This window comes from Stegostoma tigrinum, chromosome 10, assembly GCF_030684315.1.
Source record: "Stegostoma tigrinum isolate sSteTig4 chromosome 10, sSteTig4.hap1, whole genome shotgun sequence".
Lineage (NCBI taxonomy): Eukaryota > Metazoa > Chordata > Chondrichthyes > Orectolobiformes > Stegostomatidae > Stegostoma > Stegostoma tigrinum.
The window spans coordinates 61,063,854-61,085,582 of record NC_081363.1 but is presented as its reverse complement, the minus strand read 5'-3'; the positions used below and the strand labels follow the sequence as shown (position 1 = coordinate 61,085,582).

General features: G+C 41.4%; 1 protein-coding gene across 6 annotated transcripts in view; it reads right to left on the bottom strand.

The window, feature by feature from the left end:
* Positions 1–9,481: 9,481 nt before the first annotated feature.
* hectd1 (HECT domain containing 1) overlaps positions 9,482–21,729 on the bottom strand; it is a 91,157-nt gene continuing 78,909 nt past the window's right edge. For 5 of the 6 annotated variants that reach the window (XM_048537448.2, XM_048537445.2, XM_048537450.2 and 2 more), the window contains exons 29-42: positions 21,337–21,559; positions 19,249–19,306; positions 18,835–19,017; positions 18,354–18,567; positions 18,157–18,242; positions 17,780–17,907; positions 17,312–17,513; positions 14,950–15,087; positions 14,175–14,782; positions 12,461–12,539; positions 12,020–12,113; positions 11,421–11,571; positions 10,647–10,791; positions 9,482–10,466 (exon numbers count right to left, since the gene is read on the bottom strand). In XM_048537448.2, the coding sequence (XP_048393405.1) occupies positions 10,329–10,466; positions 10,647–10,791; positions 11,421–11,571; positions 12,020–12,113; positions 12,461–12,539; positions 14,175–14,782; positions 14,950–15,087; positions 17,312–17,513; positions 17,780–17,907; positions 18,157–18,242; positions 18,354–18,567; positions 18,835–19,017; positions 19,249–19,306; positions 21,337–21,559 (2,447 nt within the window). In that variant the 3' untranslated portion in view covers positions 9,482–10,328. The remainder of the gene's footprint in view (positions 10,467–10,646; positions 10,792–11,420; positions 11,572–12,019; positions 12,114–12,460; positions 12,540–14,174; positions 14,783–14,949; positions 15,088–17,311; positions 17,514–17,779; positions 17,908–18,156; positions 18,243–18,353; positions 18,568–18,834; positions 19,018–19,248; positions 19,307–21,336; positions 21,560–21,729) is intronic. The other variant, XM_048537451.2, reaches the window with a different exon arrangement.

The window sequence follows — 21,729 nt, the reverse complement described above, 5'->3', positions numbered from 1 at the left end:
AGCTCCAGCAGTTTAAGAGAGAACTTTATTCAGAGAGGAGATTGAAAAGTGAAGTGTAATGTTTATGCATTTCTTCGTGGAAAAGCTCATTACAGCCGAATGCTGGCAGGGGAAAACATTTAAAGCTGAATCAGGACAGATCCTAAACAAAGTAACTTACTCCTCCTCATTATATACAGGAAATACTTGATTCTAAGCTTCTATAGAAAGAAAAAGTCATAAATATTACACTGGGCCACTATTATATTTACTTAGCCCAGTAATTTCTAAGACTTTGGCAGAAAGGCAGGCCTGGGCCTGTATTTACAGAAGCCCAGTGATGGTAACCACAAAGCTGAAATTGCAAATCGACATGGGGCCCTCCCACCTCAGAATTTCCTTTCTCTTCAAAGAAGGGTCACCGGACCGGAAACATTATCCCTGATCTTTTTTCCTTCACAGATGCTGCCAGACATGCTGGGCTTTTCCAGCAACTTCTGTTTTTGTTTCTGATGTACAGTATTTGCAGTCTTTTTGGTCTTTTAGTAAAATACTCAGTTCAGTTTAAGACAGCCAGTTGCCCTAGTCGAAGTGTTTTTAGCTTCTGGAGCTTTAAGGCTGGAACAGCTTGTGAAGAAGACTCCACATTGTTAGAATCAAAACAGTTCAGGGCATCAGAATTGTGAAAAGGTCACCAGACTCAAAGGAATTGTAAATCTGACTGGCCAGGCAGAGGAAAATGAACTGAGAGGAGTCATTTAATGAAGAAGTTGAAGAGCTAAGAGTGTATTTGTCGGCAATAAAATATCTATAAACAGGAAAGCGCTTGAAAGTTTGCAGTTCATGAAAATGTTTTTCAACTTATATTATTTGTATTGAAATTTTTTGTAGAATAAATACTTATTTTGTTTAAAAATAACTTTCACCTTGTGTGACTATGTTTCACGGTCTGACTATCCTTACAAATCAACTGAAAAAACAACTGAACAAACCAAGTTTAATTCTCAAATCTAAGATAATAAAGTGTGGAGCTGGATGAACACAGCAGGCCCAGCAGCATCTCAGAAGCACAAAAGCTGACGTTTCGGGCCTAGACCCTTCATCAGAGAGGGGGATGGGGAGAGGGAACTGGAATAAACAGGGACAGAGGGCGAGGCGGACCGAAGATGGAGAGAAAAGAAGATAGGTGGAGAGGAGAGTATAGGTGGGAAAGTAGGGAGGGGATAGGTCAGTCCGTGGAAGACAGACAGGTCAAGGAGGTGGGATGAGGTTAGTAGGTAGGAAATGGAGGTGCGGCTTGAGGTGGGAGGAGGGGATAGGTGAGAGGAACAACAGGTTAGGGAGGCGGGGACGAGCTGCGCTGGTTTAGTGATGCAGCTGGGGGAGGGGACGAGCTGGGCTGGTTTTGGGATGCGGTGGGGGAAGGGGAGATTTTGAAGCTAGTGAAGTCCACATTGATACCATTGGACTGCAGGGTTCCCAAGTGGAATATGAGTTGCTGTTCCTGCAACCTTCGGGTGGCATCATTGTGGCACTGCAGGAGGCCCAGGATTGACAAGTCGTCTGAGGAATGGGAGGGGGAGTTAAAATGGTTCACGACTGGGAGGTGCAGTTGTTTATTGCGAACTGAGCGGAAGTGTTCTGCAAAGTGGTCCCCAAGCCTCCGCTTGGTTTCCCCAATGTAGAGGAAGCTACACCAGGTTCAGTGGATACAGTATACTACATTGGCAGATGTGCAGGTGAACCTCTGCTTAATATGGAAAGTTATCTTGGGGCCTGGGATGGGGGTGAGGGAGGTGGTGAGGGGACAAGTGTAGCACTTCCTGCGATTGCAGGGGAAGGTGCCGGGTGTGGTGGGGTTGGAGGGCAGTGTGGAGCGGACAAGGGACCCTCGGAGAGAGTGGTCTCTCCAGAAAGCAGACAAGGGTGGGGATGGAAAAATAGCTTGGGTGGTGGGGTCGGATTGTAGATGGCGGAAGTGTCGGAGGATGATGCGTTGTATCCAGAGGTTGGTGGGGTGGTATGTGAGAACAAGGGGGATCCTCTTGGGGCAGTTGTGGTGAAGGCGGGGTGTGAGGGATATGTTGCAGGAAATGCAGGAGATGCGGTCAAGGGCGTTCTCGACCACTGTGGGGGGAAAGTTGCGGTCCTTGAAGAACTTGGACATCTGGGATGTGCGGGAGTGGAATGCCTCATCCTGGGAGCAGATGTGGCGGAGGCGGAGGAATTGGGAATAGGGAATGGAACTTTTGCAGGAGGGTGGGTGGGAGGAGGTGTATTCTAGATAGCTGTGGGAGTCGGTGGGCTTGAAATGGACATCAGTTTCTAGCTGGTTACCTGAGATGGAGACTGAGAGGTCCAGGAAGGTGAGGGATGTGTTGGAGATGGCCCAGGTGAACTTGAGGTTGGGGTGGAAGGTCTTGGTGAAGTGGATGAATTGTTCGAGCTCCTCTGGGGAGTAAGAGGCAGTGCCGATACAGTCATCAGTGTAACGGAGGAAGAGGTGGGGTTTGGGGCCTGTGTAGGTTCGGAAAAGGGACTGTTCCACATAACCTACAAAGAGGCAGGCGTAGCTTGGGTCCATGCGGGTACCCATGGCCACCCCCTTTGTAGGAAGTGGGAGGAATCGAAAGAGAAGTTGAGGGTGAGGATGAGTTCGGTTCGGTGGATGAGGGTGTCATTGGAGGGGAACTGGTTGGGCCTGCTGGACAGGAAGAAGCGGAGGGCCTTGAGGCCATCAGCATGAGGAATACAGGTGTATTGGGACTGGGCGTCCATGGTGAAAATGAGGTGTTGGGGGCCAGGGAATTGGAAGTTCTGGAGGAGGTGGAGGGCGTGGGTGGTGTCACGGATGTAGGTAGGGACTTACTGGACCAAAGGGGAGAAAATGGAGTCCAGATAGGTGGAAATGAGTTCGGTGGGGCAGGAACAGGCTGAGACAATGGGTCAACCAGGGCAGGCAGGTTTGTGGATTTTGGGAAGGAGATAGAAACGGGCCATGCGGGGTTGGGGAACAATAAGGTTGGAGGCTGTGGGTGGGAGGTCCCCTGAGGTGATGAGGTCATGTATGGTATTGGAGATGATGGTTAGGTGGGGGTGGGGTCATGATCAAGTCGGGGGTAGGTGGTGGTGTCAGAGAGTTGGCGTTTGGCCTCGGCGATGTAGAGGTCAGTGCGCCATACTACCACTGCGCCTTTATCTCTTAATTCTCAAATCTGGCTTGTCGAGTAGTACCAATAGCTAGGGTCATCCCTTTGTAATTTGTTGACCATGAAACCATGATGTGGAGGTGCCACTGGGGGACTGAGGTGGACAAAAATCAGAAGTCACACAACATCAGGTTCTAGTCCAACAAGTTTAATTGAAATCATAAACTTTTGGAGCAGAGCCCCTTTGTCAGGTGAAGTGAGAGAGAATTTGTTGGTAGAAAGATCATACAAATGGTACATAGAAGATAGAACATTCCAGCACAGTACAGGCCCTTCGGCCCTCAATGTTGTGCCGACCTGCCTTACCGATCTGGTGTGACTGGAGAGTCAAAAAATCAGACTCTGCAGGTGATCAGAGGTGTCAGATGGTATGAGTAAAGTGTCAACAGCTGAATAACTATATGATTAAGTGAGGCAGAGAGATAAATATAAAAAAAATTAAAAATAAGGTGGGGCTGGAGACAAACCAAGGGACTAGAAATAATATGATAGGTATAAGAACCGCATGCTGAGGGTCTAACTAAAGTAATAATTAAGTTCGTACAGCTTTCGAATACTTAAGGTTGAGAGATCATAAGAATTTATCAACATGGTGTCAAAACAAGATGTAAGGAAGATTTTTCAGGTACAGAACAATTTGGTGTGGTTACATGTAGCGCAACGTAAACTCAAGATCATGGTTGAATCTATCTTCATTGGTATGAAAGTTGGCTCAGTTATCAGTTTCTGCTCGATGATTCAGTGTTGTTGTGTATCTTGAAGGCCGCCTTGGAGGATGCTTACCCAAAAATCAGAGGCTGAATATCCTTGACCGCTGAAGTGTTCCCTGAGTGGGAGAGAACATTCCTGTCTAGTAATTGTTGCATACAGTGTCCATTCATCCATTGTTATAGCGTCTGCACGGCCTTGCCAATATACCAAGCCTCAGGACATCCTTACCTGCAGCATACGAGATAGACAACATTGACAAAGTCACATTAATATCTGCTATGGGTGGTCTTCCCATGTGATAGTCCTATCCATGTCAACAATCTGACATGTCTTGCAGAGGTTATCATGACAGGCTTGTAGGGTGTCATGGTCAATGATGTCCTGAAGGCTGGGTAGCTTGCTGTGAATGATGGTCTGTTTAAGGTTTGGCATTGCTCAAAGAGAGAAGTGGAGGCATAAGGATGATCTTGGCAAGATGTCCATTGTCAGATGACATGTTGAAGGCTGCAAAGAATATGGCATAGTCTGTCTGGTCCAGTGAAGTACTGGACAACAAAGTGTACTCTATTGGTCGTATCCCGTGTCTGTCTTCTGAGGTGGTCTTGTGGTTTTTCGCCTTGACATGTCAGAACTGGTGATCGATGAGTTGAGCATCATATTCCCTTCTTATTCGGGCATCTCTCAATGGCTTCTTTAACACGTTTAGGGTGGAAGCTAGAGAAGTGCAGCGTCTTGAGGCTATCCGTGGGCTTGTGGTAGAGTGAGGTACTGAGGTATCTGTCCTTGATGGAGATGCGCAAGTCCAAGAATGAGACTGATTCTAAAGATGGTCCATTGTAAGTCTGATGGTGGGATGAAACTTGTTGATATCTCAATGTAGTTGTTTCAGTGATACCTCACCATGAGTCTTAAAGGAAGGAAATATCATTGTATCTGGTGTATAGCATTGGTTGGACATCATGCGCAGCAAAGAAGTCTTGCTTGAGCTTGTGCATGAAAATGTTGGCAGATTGGGGAGCAAATTTGTTCCCATGGCTGTTCTGTGTGTCTGGATAAAGAACTGGTTGTCGAAGGTGAAGACATTGTGGTTGAGGATGAAGTGGATGAGTTGAAGGATGGTGATTGGAAATTGGCAGTTGTTGGTATTGAGTACTAAGGCTGTTAACAGCAATGCTGTCATGGCAGAGGATGCTGGAGTAGTGCCAAAACATCTATTGTGATGAGGGATGTTCGTGATTCGACTGGCCTGTGGGTGCTGAGTTTTTATAAGAAATCCTCAGTGTCACAACAGAAGTTGGGGGTTCCTTGTACAGTGGGCTTCAAGATGCCCTCGACATAGCCAGAGAGGTTCTCACACAGGGTCCCATTGCCTAATCCACAATGAGAAGTCCAGGTGTGTTGGCTTTGTGCATCTTCAGAAGGCAGCAGAAGTCTCCTATGCGAAGAAGTACACAGATGAGAATGCATAGCTTAATCTGAAGGTCTGGATCAAAAGGTCATGATCAATCTTGTTCAGTTGTTAGCGTGTTCACTGGTTGGAATAACAGGTAGTTTTCTGTAGTGTTCCTGGTTGTTCAGTTGTCAGTATGCTTCCTTGTATGACAAGGCTCCTTCATTGTCTGCTGGTTTGGTGGCAATGTTACAATTTCTCTTTACAACATAGATTGTGTTAGGTTGTGCCTGAGTGATGTTCTGTGCTACCTTAGTGCGGTTGACGAATCTGGCATTAACACATCTGACAGCTTGAGTGTATATGTCAAGCCTAGAGCAGCAGGCTTCTGGAGGGGTCCAATTCAATGCATTTTTTCTTTGATTGTTTCACCACAGATCTCTCTGTTGACTATTCTGGTTTGTTGGTCATCTCATTGGGCTCACTGCTGACATCTTGGAGTGTGTGGAAGAATTCCTGGAGCCTTGTTCACCTGATCAATTCCACCAGACCGAAGGGGCCCCATTTTGATAGTGGGGCAGAAATTGAGCTCTCAGCTAAGAAATTCAATTTTGTCTGGTTGAAGGATATGATCAGGCAAGTTGATGATGGATTTCCCTGCAGTGGTACCAGCTTCAACTGTGGTACCAGGGGAGGCTTGGTTACTTCTGGTGATGTCAGGTTTCTCCTTGTTCTTGGTGCATTGTGTAGGCAATAGTGTTTGCTTGGTGGTGTCTCTTAGCTGGTCTGCTGCACATTGAGTGCAAGCTGAGAATATGGACTCGTATCTCAATTTTAAGGTCGCAGTATCTGCTGTAGAGTTGGTAGACAATATGGTTGAGGAGCGTGTGAGAGGTGCCATGACTGTGTGTCTCAGCATAGTCTGTGTTGTAGGTCAATTTGAGTGGGTTTGTGATCTGTAGTCCTTTTGGGATTTTCTGATTTCTTGCATTTCTGCAGAAATTTGATGTGTGTTGACATGCAGATCCTCTCCACTTTGAGCTGGCAGTTTACGTTGTTGATGGTAGCTATGATGTGGAGGTGCACTGTCGGACTGCTGTGGACCAAGTCAGAAGTCACACAAACACCAGGTTATAGTCCCAATAGGTTTATTTGGAATCACAAGCTTTTGGAACGCAGCCCCTTCGTCCGGTGAAGTAACAGAGAAGCATACAGAACACAGAATTCATGGGCAGAGATCAAAAAGATCATACAAATAGTGCAAGTGGCGTGTCAAATTGTAGTACTTTTGATCATCTGCAGAAACCTACTAAGTAGGGGGTTGGGGGAAGTACAGATTTGCATTACTTGTTACTTTAGTTAGAGCTTCAGCATGCGATTTTTATACTTAAATGTTACTCCAGTCATTTGGTTTGCCTCAACCACCAGCTTTTGTTTTGTAATTATCTCTCTGCATCATTTAATCGGATTTATAGCTTGTCCCTTGACTTGCTATTCAGCTGTTGACACTTGTTCAACTCTCCACTCACCGTTCTTTTGATTTCTCTGCTCTTAAATCACAACAGCAGGTTATAATCCAACAGGTTTATTTGAAAACACAAGCATTCAAAGCCTTGCTCCTTCTTCAGGTGTTAGTGAGAGACATGGTGTCAGACAGAATTTGTAAATAAAAGGTCAAAGGGTCATACCATTAATGAGGATGTATTAAACAAATCTAAGGTGCTGTTAAATCTTTAACTAGTTAGAAGGATTTAATTAATATGTATACGTCAACCTCCAAATTGCCCTGAGAGAACCACACATTTTATTAGTGTAAAGACATTTTAGGTCAGATAATGCATGTTAGGTGTGAGGCTTTGTTTAGAACCTGTGCACGTTTTGGTTTAAGAATCAGACTGAGTTTATTTCTAAAGTAGGAATTAATAAAACAGCATTCTCTCCCCTGCCCTGTAAACCCCACTCTATCCCCTAAGCACACATGCTTGCTCGTACACATGTAAATTTATATGGTGAATTTGTATTTGCAAATACATTCTATTTTGTTCAAAAAGCACACAATTGATAGACAATGTGGCATGTTATAAATTTCCACTTTAGAAATAAAACCAGTCTGACTCCAAACTAAAACACAAATTGATTCTAAACAAGGTCTCTCACCTAACATGCATTGTCTGACCTAAAATGTCACCTCTTCTCTACACTGATTAAAACCTTGAGTTCTCTCAGGGCAATGACTTCGAAGGAATTCAGGGATTTACATGCACATATTCATCAATTAAAGCCTTTTAACTGATTAAAGATTTCACAGTATCTTTGGTTTGTTTAGTACATCCTCATCAGCGGTGTGACCATTTGACCTTTTACTTATAAATTATGTGTCTGATACCACCTCTCTCACTAATACTTGGGAGGAGGAGTGAGGCTGTGAAAGCCTGTGTTTTCAAATAAACCTGTTGGGCTATAACCTGATAAAGTGTGGAGCTGGATAAACACAGCAGGCCAAGCAGTATCTCGGGAGCGCAAAAGCTGATGTTTCGGGCCTAGACCCTTCATCAGAGAGGGGGATGGGGAGAGGGGACTGGAATAAATAGGGAGAGAGGGGGAGGTGGACCGAAGATGGAGAGAAAAAGAAGGTAGGTAGAGAGGAGAGTATAGATGAGGATGTAGGGAGGGGATGGGTCAGTCCAGGGAAGATGGACAGGTCGAGGCGGGATGAGGTGGTGGGTAGGAAATGGAGGTGCGGCTTGAGGTGGGAGGAAGGGATGGGTGAGAGGAAGAACAGGTGAGGGAAGCAGAGACAGGCTGGGCTGGTTTTGTGATGCAGTGGGGGGAGGGGGACGAACTGGGCTGGTATTGGGATGCAGTGGGGGAAGGGGAGATTTTGAAGCTTGTGAAGTCCACATTAATACCATTGGGCTGCAGGGTTCCCAAGCGGAATATGAGTTGCTGTTCCTGCAACCTTCGGGTGGCATCATTGTGGCACTGCAGGAGGCCCATGATGGACATGTCATCTGAGGAATGGGAGGGGCAGTTGAAATGGTTCTCGACTGGGAGGTGCAGTTGTTTATTGCGAACTGAGCGGAAGTGTTCTGCAAAGTGGTCCCCAAGCCTCTGCTTGGTTTCCCCAATGTAGAGGTAGCTACACCAGGTTCAGTGGATACAATATACCACATTGGCAGATGTGCAGGTGAACGTCTGCTTGATATGGAAGGTCATCTTGGGGCCTGGGATAGGGGTGAGGGAGGAGGTGTGGGGGCAAGTATAACACTTCCTGCGATTGCAGGGGAAGGTGCCAGGTGTGGTGGGGTTGGAGGGGAGTGTGGAGGGACAAGGGAGTCGCGGAGAGAGTGGTCTCTCCAGAAGGCAGACAAGGGCGGGGATGGAAAAATAGCTTTTGGGGGGGGGGGGGGGGGGGGGGGGTCGGATTGTAGATGGCGGAAGTGTCGGAGGATGATGCGTTGTATTCGGAGGTTGGTGGGGTGGTATGCGAGAACGAGGGGGATCCTCTTGGGGCGGTTGTGGTGGGGGCGGGGTGTGAGGGATGTGTTGCAGGAAATGCGGGAGATGCGGTCAAGGGCATTCTCGACCACTGCGGGGTGGCAAGTTGCGGTCCTGGAAGAACGTGGACATCTGGGATGTGCGGGAGTGGAATGCCTCATCCTGGGAGCAGATGCGGCAGAGGCGGAGGAATTGGGAATAGGGGATGGAATTTTTGCAGGAGGGTAGGTGGGAGGAGGTGTATTCTAGGTAGCTGTGGGAGTCGGTGGGCTTGAAATGGACATCAGTTTCTAGCTGGCTACCTGAGATGGAGACTGAGAGGTCCAGGAAGGTAAGGGATGTGTTGGAGATGATTTCCGACCTTGTCCATCTCAGTCCAACACTGGAACCTCCACATCATAGATTGTGTGCTCTGTGTGCTTCTCTCACTTCATCTGACGAAGGAGCTTTGCCCCGAAGGCTTGAGATTTCAAAAGAACCTGTTGGACTATAATCTGATGTCGTGAGATTCCTGACTTTGATCATGGAACAGCTTGGGACGTCCCAAAAAAGTGTAAGGAAATACATAAAATTTGTTTTAGCTTTGTTATTACAGTTGATGAAAAAGTGGCATTTCTGCACTCAACCCAATCAAAAAATCGTTAAATTACAAAAGGTTAAACCAACGTTTCTAAAAAAAGGCAGATCACTCAAATACTTTGCAAATATTTTAATGATTATTTTAAGCATACACATTTGAAAATAGTTTGTGACTTGAAACTGCAACTCGAGTTAAATAAATGTTTATAATATACAAAGAAATACAGGGGAAAGCTTAGCTTGCTTTAACATGTGCCTTGCACCTAGAACCAGTGTTTCTAGCTTTACTGTAAAATTGCACAAATGCATTCAAGGATTTGATCTTCAGAGCAGATCATGAAAGACTGAAAACATACACACACTGAACAAACAAAAAAGAAAAAAGCTTATTCATGATTGTATACTAAAAAGGATAGCAAGTAAAATTTTAATACTCAAATAAACAGTGCAGGCACTAGTAAACAGGAAATGCTTTGGAAGAAATGCCCATTCACTCTCTACATTACAATTCTACACAAGCAGGTTCTTGACCAAGAGCAACAGGCCAGCAAAGGAGGTCAAAAAAGTGGCATCCGTAGTGAACCCAGGTACCAATTGCTGTGCTTAATAAACTGAAGAGAACACGATGCATTGTCAGAAATTAAACACTGAAAATATAACATAAACTGCTCTTAGGAACATTTACAGGACCCTCCCAGCTTCCAGTCTCATAAGCCCTTGAAAGCAGCACACAGTGCTCTGTGTCATAATATTTGCTGGCCTTGTAATTATTAACAGGAGGAGTTTATTCCTGCTAAAATATTAGCAGCTAACAGTTATTTGTTATGTTTTTCTTTAAAGCCTCAAGATGTAGGCACGCTGCATCTGATTACAGCTGGATATCAACATTTTCTCCACACAAATACGAGAGGCTTTTCTAATTTCCGATTCAGTGTTCTGTTCAGTATCCAATGTTCATTCATTCAATTAAGATGAAAACCTTTCTCCATTGTAGCAGCTAGCAAACGTTCTCTCATAATTTCCTCAGAGGAATATTCAGGTAATTTAAGGTAGTGCACACACGTGTTTACTGATGGATAACTTGCATCTGTTGCATCAACCTAATCAAAAGAAACATGGTAGAGTACATCCCATGGGTCATTTAATGCATCATATTTAGTACTGCCAACTTTGTGGTACTTAATATACAGATCTCCATCTTTTTTAACTGGATGCTATTCATGACAAGTTTTGCAGTTTTCAACATGAACAAATCTTTCAAAATAATTTAGGTTACATACCTTCCGAACAATTGTGAGCCGTGGATGAAGATTGGCCAGACCACCTGGTGGAAGAGTGGAACATCCTGTTGTGAACTGTAGAAATGCCTTCCTTTCATCTGATGACATTCCACAAAGAACCTTAATAAATCGAATGAACCCTGGGCTGAGCACAATGAAAAAAAAAAATTCAATACAAAAATGTTGAAAGCGATTTCTTTATCCCATGCAAAGTAAGGAATATAAATTGCACTAAGGCATGCAGAAATTAACATTAATGTAGAAACTGAGCATTAGAAAGCTGTAACCTTAAAAAAGGAAAACAACTGACAAAATGCTCTTGGTCACATGTTCATCATGAATGCTTCCAACACTCATTATTTTAGCTTTCCAATGCCTGCAGTATTTTGCTTGTGTTGAAACATTTTTCCATCCCCAGAAGACTGATTCTTTGGTTTCTCCTTCCACCGTTTGGCAAGTTGAGACTTGTAGCAAAATCTTAACTAATGCAGACAAAGGATGAGCCAAATGGCGTCTTTCTGTGTAAGAAACGTCCTAAGATTCTTACTCAGACCTTCTTGTCAAATACAATCCAGTTCAGCTATCATCCACATGCAGTACTACTATTTGAAGTGAAATATATATCCACAAAACATTACTGGTCAACTTCTTCAAGAAAACAACGTAAACACAATAGGGGGCAAAGAGAAAGAGCAATGGCATTTCGGTCAACAGTTCTAAAGTTTGCAAACTGAATCACTACAGCAGAATTTACAAGGCCTCTCTGTTAAATACCTATCTCGAGTGTAGCCTAATTTGGGTTCTGTATAATTAATGATATCTTCTGCAGTCCAAGATGGTGATTGGTTTCCACAAAGGATCATTTGAACCTCTTCATGGCTAAAAGAGCTCAGCTTTTCCATAGGAAAGACACGGTTGAATCCATCTGGAAATTGGGAACAACGATAAACACACATAAGTTGACTTTATTTTTAAATAGTTGAATCATTCCATTTATATTTGCCCTTACTAGCTTAAGGGAAAAGAATTCATTCAATGGCAGGGCAGTAAATCATTTGATCTAATGTATCAACAGGTAATCATATTTTTGTTTAATTTCTCAACATCTTTATCTTCAGATGTCAGTTTTTAGTGATTTAAGAAAACTAGCTATTATTCATGTAATATCCAGGCAATTCTTCTTATTGACACTGCTACATTATTTGCTCTGACCAAACCCGATCTTGTCCTGAAACTGTGTAACTTACTGGATTTGGACATTAACTGTCCATTGAACCTGCCACAGAAAGTTGTGATAATAAAGAGCTAAAGCAGCTTTCAATGATGTGATCTGGTCCTTAATATTAGCATATTCAGAATCAAAAAGAACATACCTCTGAAAGCATCCATCTGTTTTTGTATTCCAGTGTGCATACAGAAGTCAAACATCAGTTCTACATACTCTTCTGCATTGTCTATCGTTACCATCTAAAATAAAGGAACGTTAGATTAATCCAAAATGGACCAAAAAAGGGCAATGAGATTTCATTCCAATTACTTTAGGCAGCACACGTTCCTCTCTTATAAAGCACAGATAAGCTAATTTAGAACAAAACACAAGACAAATAGGCAGAGTGCGGCAAGGGAGAAAAATACCAAGGGCAGCAGTGTGTGCCGAGGGAGCAAAGACAGAGAGGGGCAAGGGAGACAGAGTGTGCCAGAGAGAGTGAGGAGGAAGGAGATTAAAAAAGAGCAAGAACAAGAGTGGAGACAAGGTTAAAAACAAAACAATAATGCTCTTTTCCCCAGTAAAATCTGAAATGTTCATCACCAACCTCGTCATCGCCATTTGGCTTCAAATCAACAGCTGTAAATCCATGTACTTTGGATGAAGGACAAAATTGAAAATTCAGCCTGAAAGATTTAGGAAAGGAACAAAATAACAAAATCTAATGTTTAATAGTTGGTTTCAGATGATTTCAAGTAGAAGCATTTTACATACAACCAAAAATATATACTAGTTTGTAATTTTCATCATACCTTTGTGCACATTTTACAGGACAACCAGATCAGTTGGCTCGTGCAGGGGAAACATACATACCAATTTCCTGTATGACTGGAGTTAATCATTCAGCATGGGAACAGATACATCACTCCAACTCATTCATCCCAACCAGATATCCCAAACTGATCTTGTCCCACTTGCCTGCATTTGGCCCACATTCCTATAAACGTTCCCTATCCACAAACCTCTCGAACTGTCTTTTAAAATGTTGCCACTGTACTCACCTCCACCACTTTCTCTGACAGCTTATCCCATACATGTAACATCCTGTGCATGAAGTTGTTGCTCCTCAGGTCCCTTTTAAATCTTTCCTCTCTCATCTTAAACCTATGCCACATAGTTTTGGACTCCCCTACCCTAGGGAAAAGACCATGCCTATTCACCATATCCATGCCCTTCATGATTTGATAAACCTCTATAAAAGGTCACCCTTCAACCTCTCATATTCCAGGGGAAAAAAAAAGAGTCCCTGTCCAGTCTCTCCTTATACTCTAACTCTCCAGTCTTGGTAACATCCTTGTAAAGGTTTCAAACTAACAGGAAAAGTACCTTTCTTACAGCTGACTTTTTACAAAAGTGGAAATATTGTAACAAGAAATACACTATAATTCACAATAAAGGACAGCTGAATCACTACAAACACAACCAATTGCAGTAAGTGCAATCTCCTCCGATCCATGAACAATCCTCCAAATGAAGTGACCTACTTCAAGTCTCCTTGCTCTCAGTTTAAGAAGCTGTGACAAGAAATCAATATCAATGCACTCCTCCAGCATGCAACTGAAAGTATAAAATAGCTTCAAAGTATGAGAGATGTACGTCATTAAAAAAATCCAATAAATTAAAAACATTGGTTGTAACCTGTACTTTGGATACTAACTATTATAATTTGTAACCTGGTCACAAATGCATGATGATTTACCCCCAAAAAAACGAACAAAATGTTAGATTGCCCAACAAGCAGTTTAGCATTATAAATACATACAGCAATGGGAAGAATACACAGATCCAATACACCGACCTCTTAACAGGCTGGTACTGCAGAGCATTATGTGGTCATATTCACAAAATTAAAAACTCAAATCTGGAAGAGCAGTGTAATTATTTGAAACAGAAGGAATGACAGAAAAGCCAAGTTAAAGGCAGGGGTAATATGCAATACTGTGTCAGGCTGTAATACATAGAGTGCTCTTCTTTTTGGTCGTGAGATTTCCAAATGGTGTTTAATATGGATATGAATTTGCTACATATTCTGACACAGAAATAAGTGCATCTACCTGAACAGGCATGATCATTTTCAAAGGCACAACAGAAATTACTTTGACTTAAAAAAAATCTTTCTAATGCAGATTTAATCTTTAAGTCTAGATGTTTACAATCTAACCACAGAATGAATATGGTTATCTAATGCCAAAATGCTAATGGGGAAAAAAAAGTGCAGATAACTGAACAACGACACCATAAGCCAATAAGAAAATCCATACCCTAAATCCTCTATGCCAAGTGGTGGTCCTGATCGATTCTTCAGAGTGAGCTCCTGAAGTTGTGTGTTTTTCTCATCTTCCGAAAGAGCTCTATTACTTACTATTTGCCGCCTTTTCACAGAAAGTTCCTTAATTTCCTTCAGGAACCTAGCTCTATGTGGGTTTACTAATTCAAAATCCTCCCAAGTCAAAATTCCATGGAACCAACCAGGGGGCTTGGGTTTAGGAGGATCAAGAATAAACTCTGATTTTGAGTCTTCATCAAAGCTACCAATAGATAATGAATCATGTCCTTCCTCCGTGGATGCTTCAGACTGGCTTTCAGTATAATGCAAGTCACCATCTAACCGGGTTCCATATTCATTTAATAGTTTACTCATATTGCTTTTTATGTCGCCCATACACATGAGTTTGAAGAATGGTTTAGATATTGGGATATCCACCAGTCTGTTGTCCTGAACGCATTTGGCTAAGAAAATTCCCAGAAAATGGAAAAGTTTGGTTATTCTGTCCATTTCTTCACTATCTTGTGGGAAAGCCGCTGAAAAAAGTCCACACGATCGTTGCACATAATAACCTGGTGGCTTAAGACCACCTCCCAAGTCAACCTGTTTAAAGCAGATAAATTACCAATTAAGCCAAAGTGTCGTCAAGTTAGTTTTTAATGTTATCAACAAAATACTGCGTCATCATATTTGACTTTGTTTCAATTGATAAATAATGTTTAATTTTAGTGCATCAAAACAAAAAATAAGCTTTCTTTTAATTTTAATACCTGTCGGGATTCATCGTCAGGAAAATCATCATCACACAGCCAAATCCCAAGTTCTTTCTTTTGAAACTCTGCTGCTACGAGTGCATAGAACTCTAAAGTTGGACCAAGACCAGTTCCTTCTTCACCTAAAAACTCAACCTGAAAACATATCAGGAACAGGCAGATTGAAAACTTCTACTGGACAACAACCATCTGTCACATTATTACTAAAAATAACAAGAAATGAAATTTTTGTCAATGATCAAGTCTGAAGTCGTCCATCCATTGATGTGCATTTTGCTGCTCTCCTTAAAACAGATGCCATTCACTACAAAAAACAGAGGGGGGCCAATTGAGATGTTGGAAAATTTTAATAACATCGCATGTTAATTTTAAAAACAAACACTATTTGTAAGTTCATTACGGTTTATTTCTTCAAAGCAGCATTATGGCATGCAAAATACAGAAAATGATTCGGGAAGATAAACGATATAAACTGTGCAGAGTATGTCAAGAGTCCAGTTACTAACTGGTTTCTTGGTAAGGAAGGATTAGAGTACTGTCGAATTAAAGAAAAACGACACACTGTGGAACGTTCTTGTCTGTGCTCTCTAGGACAATACACAATCAAACAAATTGCAAAAAGGAACAACAATTCATTCTGCATTAGAAAAATCAAGTATATACTCTCATGACTCGAGGCACTACGAGAGATTACCCCTAAAAGTTTGTTTAAATTCAAATAGGGAAGTCAACTCTGATTGGTCTTGATGTGCCATGGGACATTTATGTGGGAACAACGACCCTCTCAAACCTTTGTTTATTTGTTTCTCTCTCTTTCAACTGCCAAGACCCACCTGACCCTCCTTGACAGCCTCCATTGTGTGCTTGGCCCCTTCAGTCCCTAAAATGCCCAGCATTTGGATCATTCTGGTTTCCAGTGCTCTGCTTTGTGGCGTGGTCTGCAGCCCTGGCAGTGCCTACTTTTGAGTTTTGCTGCTGTACTGAGACAGTTGGAGCTGCTGGTCAATCAGAGATTTGCTGGCTGCTTGAGGGCCAGACCTCTTGAAGAAGGCATTTAGCATGCTGGCCTTCATCAGTCAAGGCACTGAATACAGGAGTTGGGACATTATGTTACAATTGTGTAAGTTGTTGGCGAGGCTGCCCTTGGAGAATTGTGTACAGTTTCAGTCACCCTGTTATAGGGACATCGTTAAACTGGAAAGTATGCAAAGACAACTTATGTGGATGCTGCCAGGACTAGTAGGCCTGAGTTACAGAGTGAGGTTGGTCAGGATAGGACTTTATTCCCAGCAATGTAGGAGAATGAGTGTTGACCTTATTGAGGTGTACAACATCATGAGGACCATAGACAGGATAAATGCATATTTTGTCTTTTTCCCCAGGGATAGGGAATTGAAAACTAGACGGGCATAGGTTTAAGGTGAGAGGGGATAGATTTAAGGAGGACTTGAGGGGCAACTTCATCATGCAGAGTGTGGTGTGTATATGAAATGGGCTACCAGAGGAAGTGGTTGAAGCAGGTACAATAGCAACATTTAAAAACATTTGGATGGTACATGGGTGAGAGGGTTTAAGAGGGATATGGACCAAGTGCGGACAACTGGAACTAGCTGAATAGGCACCATGGTCAGCATGGACCAGTACGGGCCAAAGGGCCTGTGTCCGTGATGTATTACTTTATGACTTTAGTCCATTACGGGATGGAAGTCTTACTCTGCCTTTATACGGCCCCAGCATGTTGTCATCTTTCTGAGGTAGACCTTTCCAGTTTGGCCTCACACTTCTCTCAGTGAGAGGACCCAGCAGTATATCACCCTGTTAAAATGGAGTACGCAAATCATTAATTCAATAACTAGCTTCTATGCTGACTTCCTGCTTGTCAACTCTCCCTCCTTAGCTGTTGGTGCAGATGGGCTGCAGGAAGGACAGCAAGTGGGTCATAAGCAACACAAAAATTCAATGCCATTGCTTCAAAAACATGCGACAGTTTTTGCAAACTCTCTCCTGCACACGAAGGTTTTCTTTTAAATTCATGTACCACCTAACAATTAACAGAAGAGGACCTTGATCAATTCAACCCAAAAATTGTGCACATACAAACTGCAACAAGCCAGGCTGAGATAAACAAACTCAGCAATCATTGATAATCCCTGGTAGCTGTAGTGCCGAGGTGGCTCCATTATTTTCTCTCTTAACTGTCTTAGTAACAAAATGGAATGATTGAATTTGTTCCCCTTAGAGGATTCGGAGAGAAATATGAGGTTGCTCATTTTAAATATCTTACCCAAATACACAGTCACCTACCAAGGTCATGTAATATTATTGCAATTGGATTTTGAAAGCTTTTTGTACTATTTACCTCAAGGACAGATTTCCTATCAGCATGAATTTGCATGACATTCTCTGCCCACTCCATTAATGTATCACCACGAGGGACCTTGACCCGCTCATGTTTTAATCTTCCAACTCGAAATTCTCCTGGATCATCGCGCCTCACTGCTGTTGTTGTTCGGGTACGTTCCATAGTGGCCTCGCGTCTATTCTGTAGCCAAACTATTGCTCTAAAAAGGCAGCAATAAACAGTGATATGAAGAATACAGTAATTTTAAATATAGATAGTAAGAACTAAAGTTCTGAATGAACATCCTCAGCAAGGTAGGTAGTGGAGAATCAGAAGAAGTCAAAATGAAGGAATCAGGTTCTACCATGCCAAGTTTTCTACTGAACAGTTAGAAGTTAAAATGATAGAAAATAAACAAAAGACTATGATCGTATATTGTGCTAAGAAAAAAATATGCATGCTAATTTACATAATTCTATTGCTTACCTTGATGCTCCAAATGCTGTACAGGTGAAGTATAATTGTCTAGTTTCAAAAGGAATCAAGAATGGACACTTGCTGGTCAGCTGCTCACACCAGTCTGGTAATGCACTACTAGCCAAAGCCAACGGTTCCTGTGATAAACACCATTAAAAAGAACTAAGCACGTCAAGAAGTGAGCCAATCTCAGAAAAAATAATTACATTGCAGTTGAATTGATATAATAACCAAAAAACCTTTTTACAGTTATGAAGTGATTCAGGTAAGTATCTCAATGACTGCACAATTAGTTCCTCTATATTATGAATAGATCAGTCTTCCAAGTGGAATTGCTAACTAATGTGATACATAATTTGTAGTTTGGATCAATTTTAAACTGTTACCTCAATCTGCTGTAAGATTTTTGTAGTGACTTTTTTGCTTGTGAATTCTTCTGGGGAAACGTTGAATTCAAGCTGACCATCACCTTCTGCAAATGATAGTAAACACCACATTGAATTTACTAATTATTATTATGTACAACATTTTAATTCATGGATTAAATGTACTTGTATTTCCATAATAAAATATTTAGCCTAACCTTCTTGACCCCTCCACGTGGTGTATGGATCACTAGCAATAATATAAAGAATACGAAGTAATTGCAAGACATCCTCCACGCCACAAGCATTTTGCCCACTCCCAGCTTTGGCTTGTGGCTGCTCCCGTGTTCCGCTAAGAATTTCACAACTGTGCAAAGATGAAATGGATCCATGGCTTAGTCCAGATGATTTTGTTCCATGTTCACAAAACTCCTGCAGAAATCATTTATTTTCAAGAAAAAATTCAACACCACTTAAAATCATTGAAAAAATAGTCAATTGCATGCACTACTGGACAAAGCCAATGCATAGCATAAATTAACAAGCTAGCTTTTCCATAAGTTAAAAAAACAAAAAATGCAAAGCTACAACCATAACATTTAGCTCATTTATAGGAGTAACTTGGCAACATAAGCATTATATTTACTTTTACGGATGCAAACACATTATCCACAAAAAATATTTTGTACAATAATATACCTTGTATGCAGCTATCAGCTGAGAACAATTTCTGTTTTTCCTAATACTTTTATTAGTGCCGGTTAATTTCCAGTGCCGCAGGAAAGCTGAATCTGCATTCTTCTGCAGGTAGGTTATCAAGTCATTCTTTGGTAATTCATCAGTGCCAAGGTATTGTTCCACATGCTCTACAGACCAGCAGCCCTACAACAGGAAGAACCAAAGGTTGGTCTTTCCTGATTGTAAAGTCTTACGGGTTGTACATGCTTGAAAACATTTACACTTTTCTATTACTCATGCTCTTAAGATTCCAAGAAGGTCCATATGACAGAATTGTTAGTACGTCAAGATAATCACAGTAATAGTTTTGACTGTTATTACTAGCAGCAAAAACAAAACTAACAATTTTAGAGCGGTGACAAAAACACCACTTACCATCTTTCCATTATCCCCCTTTTCTTTATCAGAGTCTTTCATCTCTCTGTACATAATTCTGTAACAAATCATAAACATTTCTCAGCTTTTCGGGTTACGATTATAAATTTCTGGTCTGGATCTTTCTATGCATATAGCAGAGAAATTTAGCACTGATGGGTAGATTACTTCAATACTTCTCTACTGTAATTCTCAATCAGCATCGAATGCTCGAAGAGGATAATATAGCAAATAAAAGGAGGCAGATTAAAGTTCAAAGTTCACCAACACCTTAAGATTAGCTTAACTAAAAATAAAATTGTGATCATTTGGGTATCGAAGGAATTAAAATGTTATTGAATTTTAGTACTTTCAGTGAAATACAACACTACATAAATGTGTGATAAGATAATATTTGGATTTTGAAGTAGTTGATTTGGTCTGCACATGTAAATGGGTTTAACTAATTAATTCAAGTATTACTGCAGTCGTGCTGATTTCTTTTAGAACAGTATAAGGCACATACTTCCTGGAGAGTAATGAGGCTTTGTTTACATTGGGAGCATATGGGTAATTTTTGTTTGGTCTTAAAGGGCAAGACCTTTGGAAAAAAAAGCATTCTTCAGGCTGGCGCTGGACATGCAAGACATTTGCTCCCAAGGAGATAGTTTACATCTGTTCAAAACAAAGATAGCTTTCTCAATAACTTTATATCTAAAATTTCTTTCTGACTGCGACCACCAGAACCAAAAATTGTTGCCACAATTGGTGTGCCAACACCGATCACCATGTGCGAAACATCAGAGCAGCTGTGCAAGTGTGAAGTTGTACAGCTTAGTGAAAAGTTATTCCTCAGTGTAAGGAGTTAGTGTGCAAGTTCCAGATCAGAAGTGGTTGGTTCAAATCCTGTAGGTGTAGTTGGGAGGTCTAAAGTTTAGTTATAAGAAAATTCAGAGACGAGGCTGTCAGATTCTCAACACTAGGAGTTTAAGCCACAGCTAAATTAAGTGTTCTATACATTTCAGAGAGGAGAGAATTCTCTCTGGTAAGAGGAATATAAAGGTCCACAATAGGAATTAATGAGATTGCAATTTTATTATGTGTTTCAAAATCTTTGAACTTGAGAGACATGTAGATAGTTTTCATTCTATTTTATTCTTAATTTCATTTTCATATCAAAACTTGTGTGTTATCAAAACCAGATCTATGCGTGAGCACTACGTGTGAGCCTGTGTCTCAGTGAAAGACCACCTGATTAAAACCAATAAAAACAAAATTTGATCTATGAAACAGGGTTTCGATCTGGGATTGGTCAATATCAACTGGGATCATAAACTTACAGAGTTAGAGAAAGTTAGAGACATGTTAAGAAATCTGAACACACAACAGATACCAACGCTCTGCCTTCTATTATAGGAACCACATTAACCCATTTCACTCACTGATACAAAACTAAAATGCTATATTAGTTAAACATTATCATGCCATAGAGGCGTTTAACTTTCTGCACGTCAAGGTTGCCCGTCAAATGCTTTCCTTACACTTTTAGCAACGCTGTTCACTGAAAGGTTGCTGCAGCGATATATGTACATTATAATAATATGGAGGAAAAAAAAATCAAAGTGTACACGTGGTTTATTTACCAAAGGCCTTTTACAACGCTTAACCCTCATTATGACCTCATGATAACAGTTAATAATGGCGGTGCCCAGCATGATGAATTTTGGGTATACCTCTTATTGAAATCTTACTGCAGACTACAATAAACCTAATTCGGTTTAAAAATTCCAGGTACACATCCCATACATCTCTCCATTGAGAAATCAAACTATTCATGCCATCAAGGTGTAATTCTAGCAATAATTCTGCCAATATTTTTACAGGATACTTGGCAAAGATCAGAAATAGGAATTTTTTTGGTCTGAATGGTTCACATGTTGAATTTAATCAACAAGTCATTGAAACAGGGCTTATTACATAACTGAAAGCACTTCAAAAATGGGATCCAAGGATTTCTGAAAGGAAATTCAAGAGCAAACAATAACTTTGGAAATAACTTCTAATCAAATAAACCCAAACAAGCAAAAGTTTGCTGGTATGTTTACTTACGTGTAAGTTGGCTCCCATATGCGCCTAAACTTATCAGATTTAATATTTCCATTACAAGAAAGCTGCAGCAGTTTCTGTACATAACAGAAAATGGTGGTTCTGTAGTTTGAGAGGGGCAACTCTACTTCACGAGATGTTCCCAAACCTGCTACCTTAAGAGTCAGTGCTAAGCGTGGTGATGGAGCACACTCTACTTCCTCCAACAGCTCTGATCGAGGTGTGCCTACAAAAAAAAAGATTTTCAAAGATTAAAGCCCACGCTATGTTTTTAAATATAAGACAGTACAAAAATGTACACCAAATCAACTTAAAGTCTGCTTGCAGATGATATCACTGAGCAACCAAGTTAGGGCACATTGCTCTTAAAGCAAGACTTCAATTACTAAAACAATA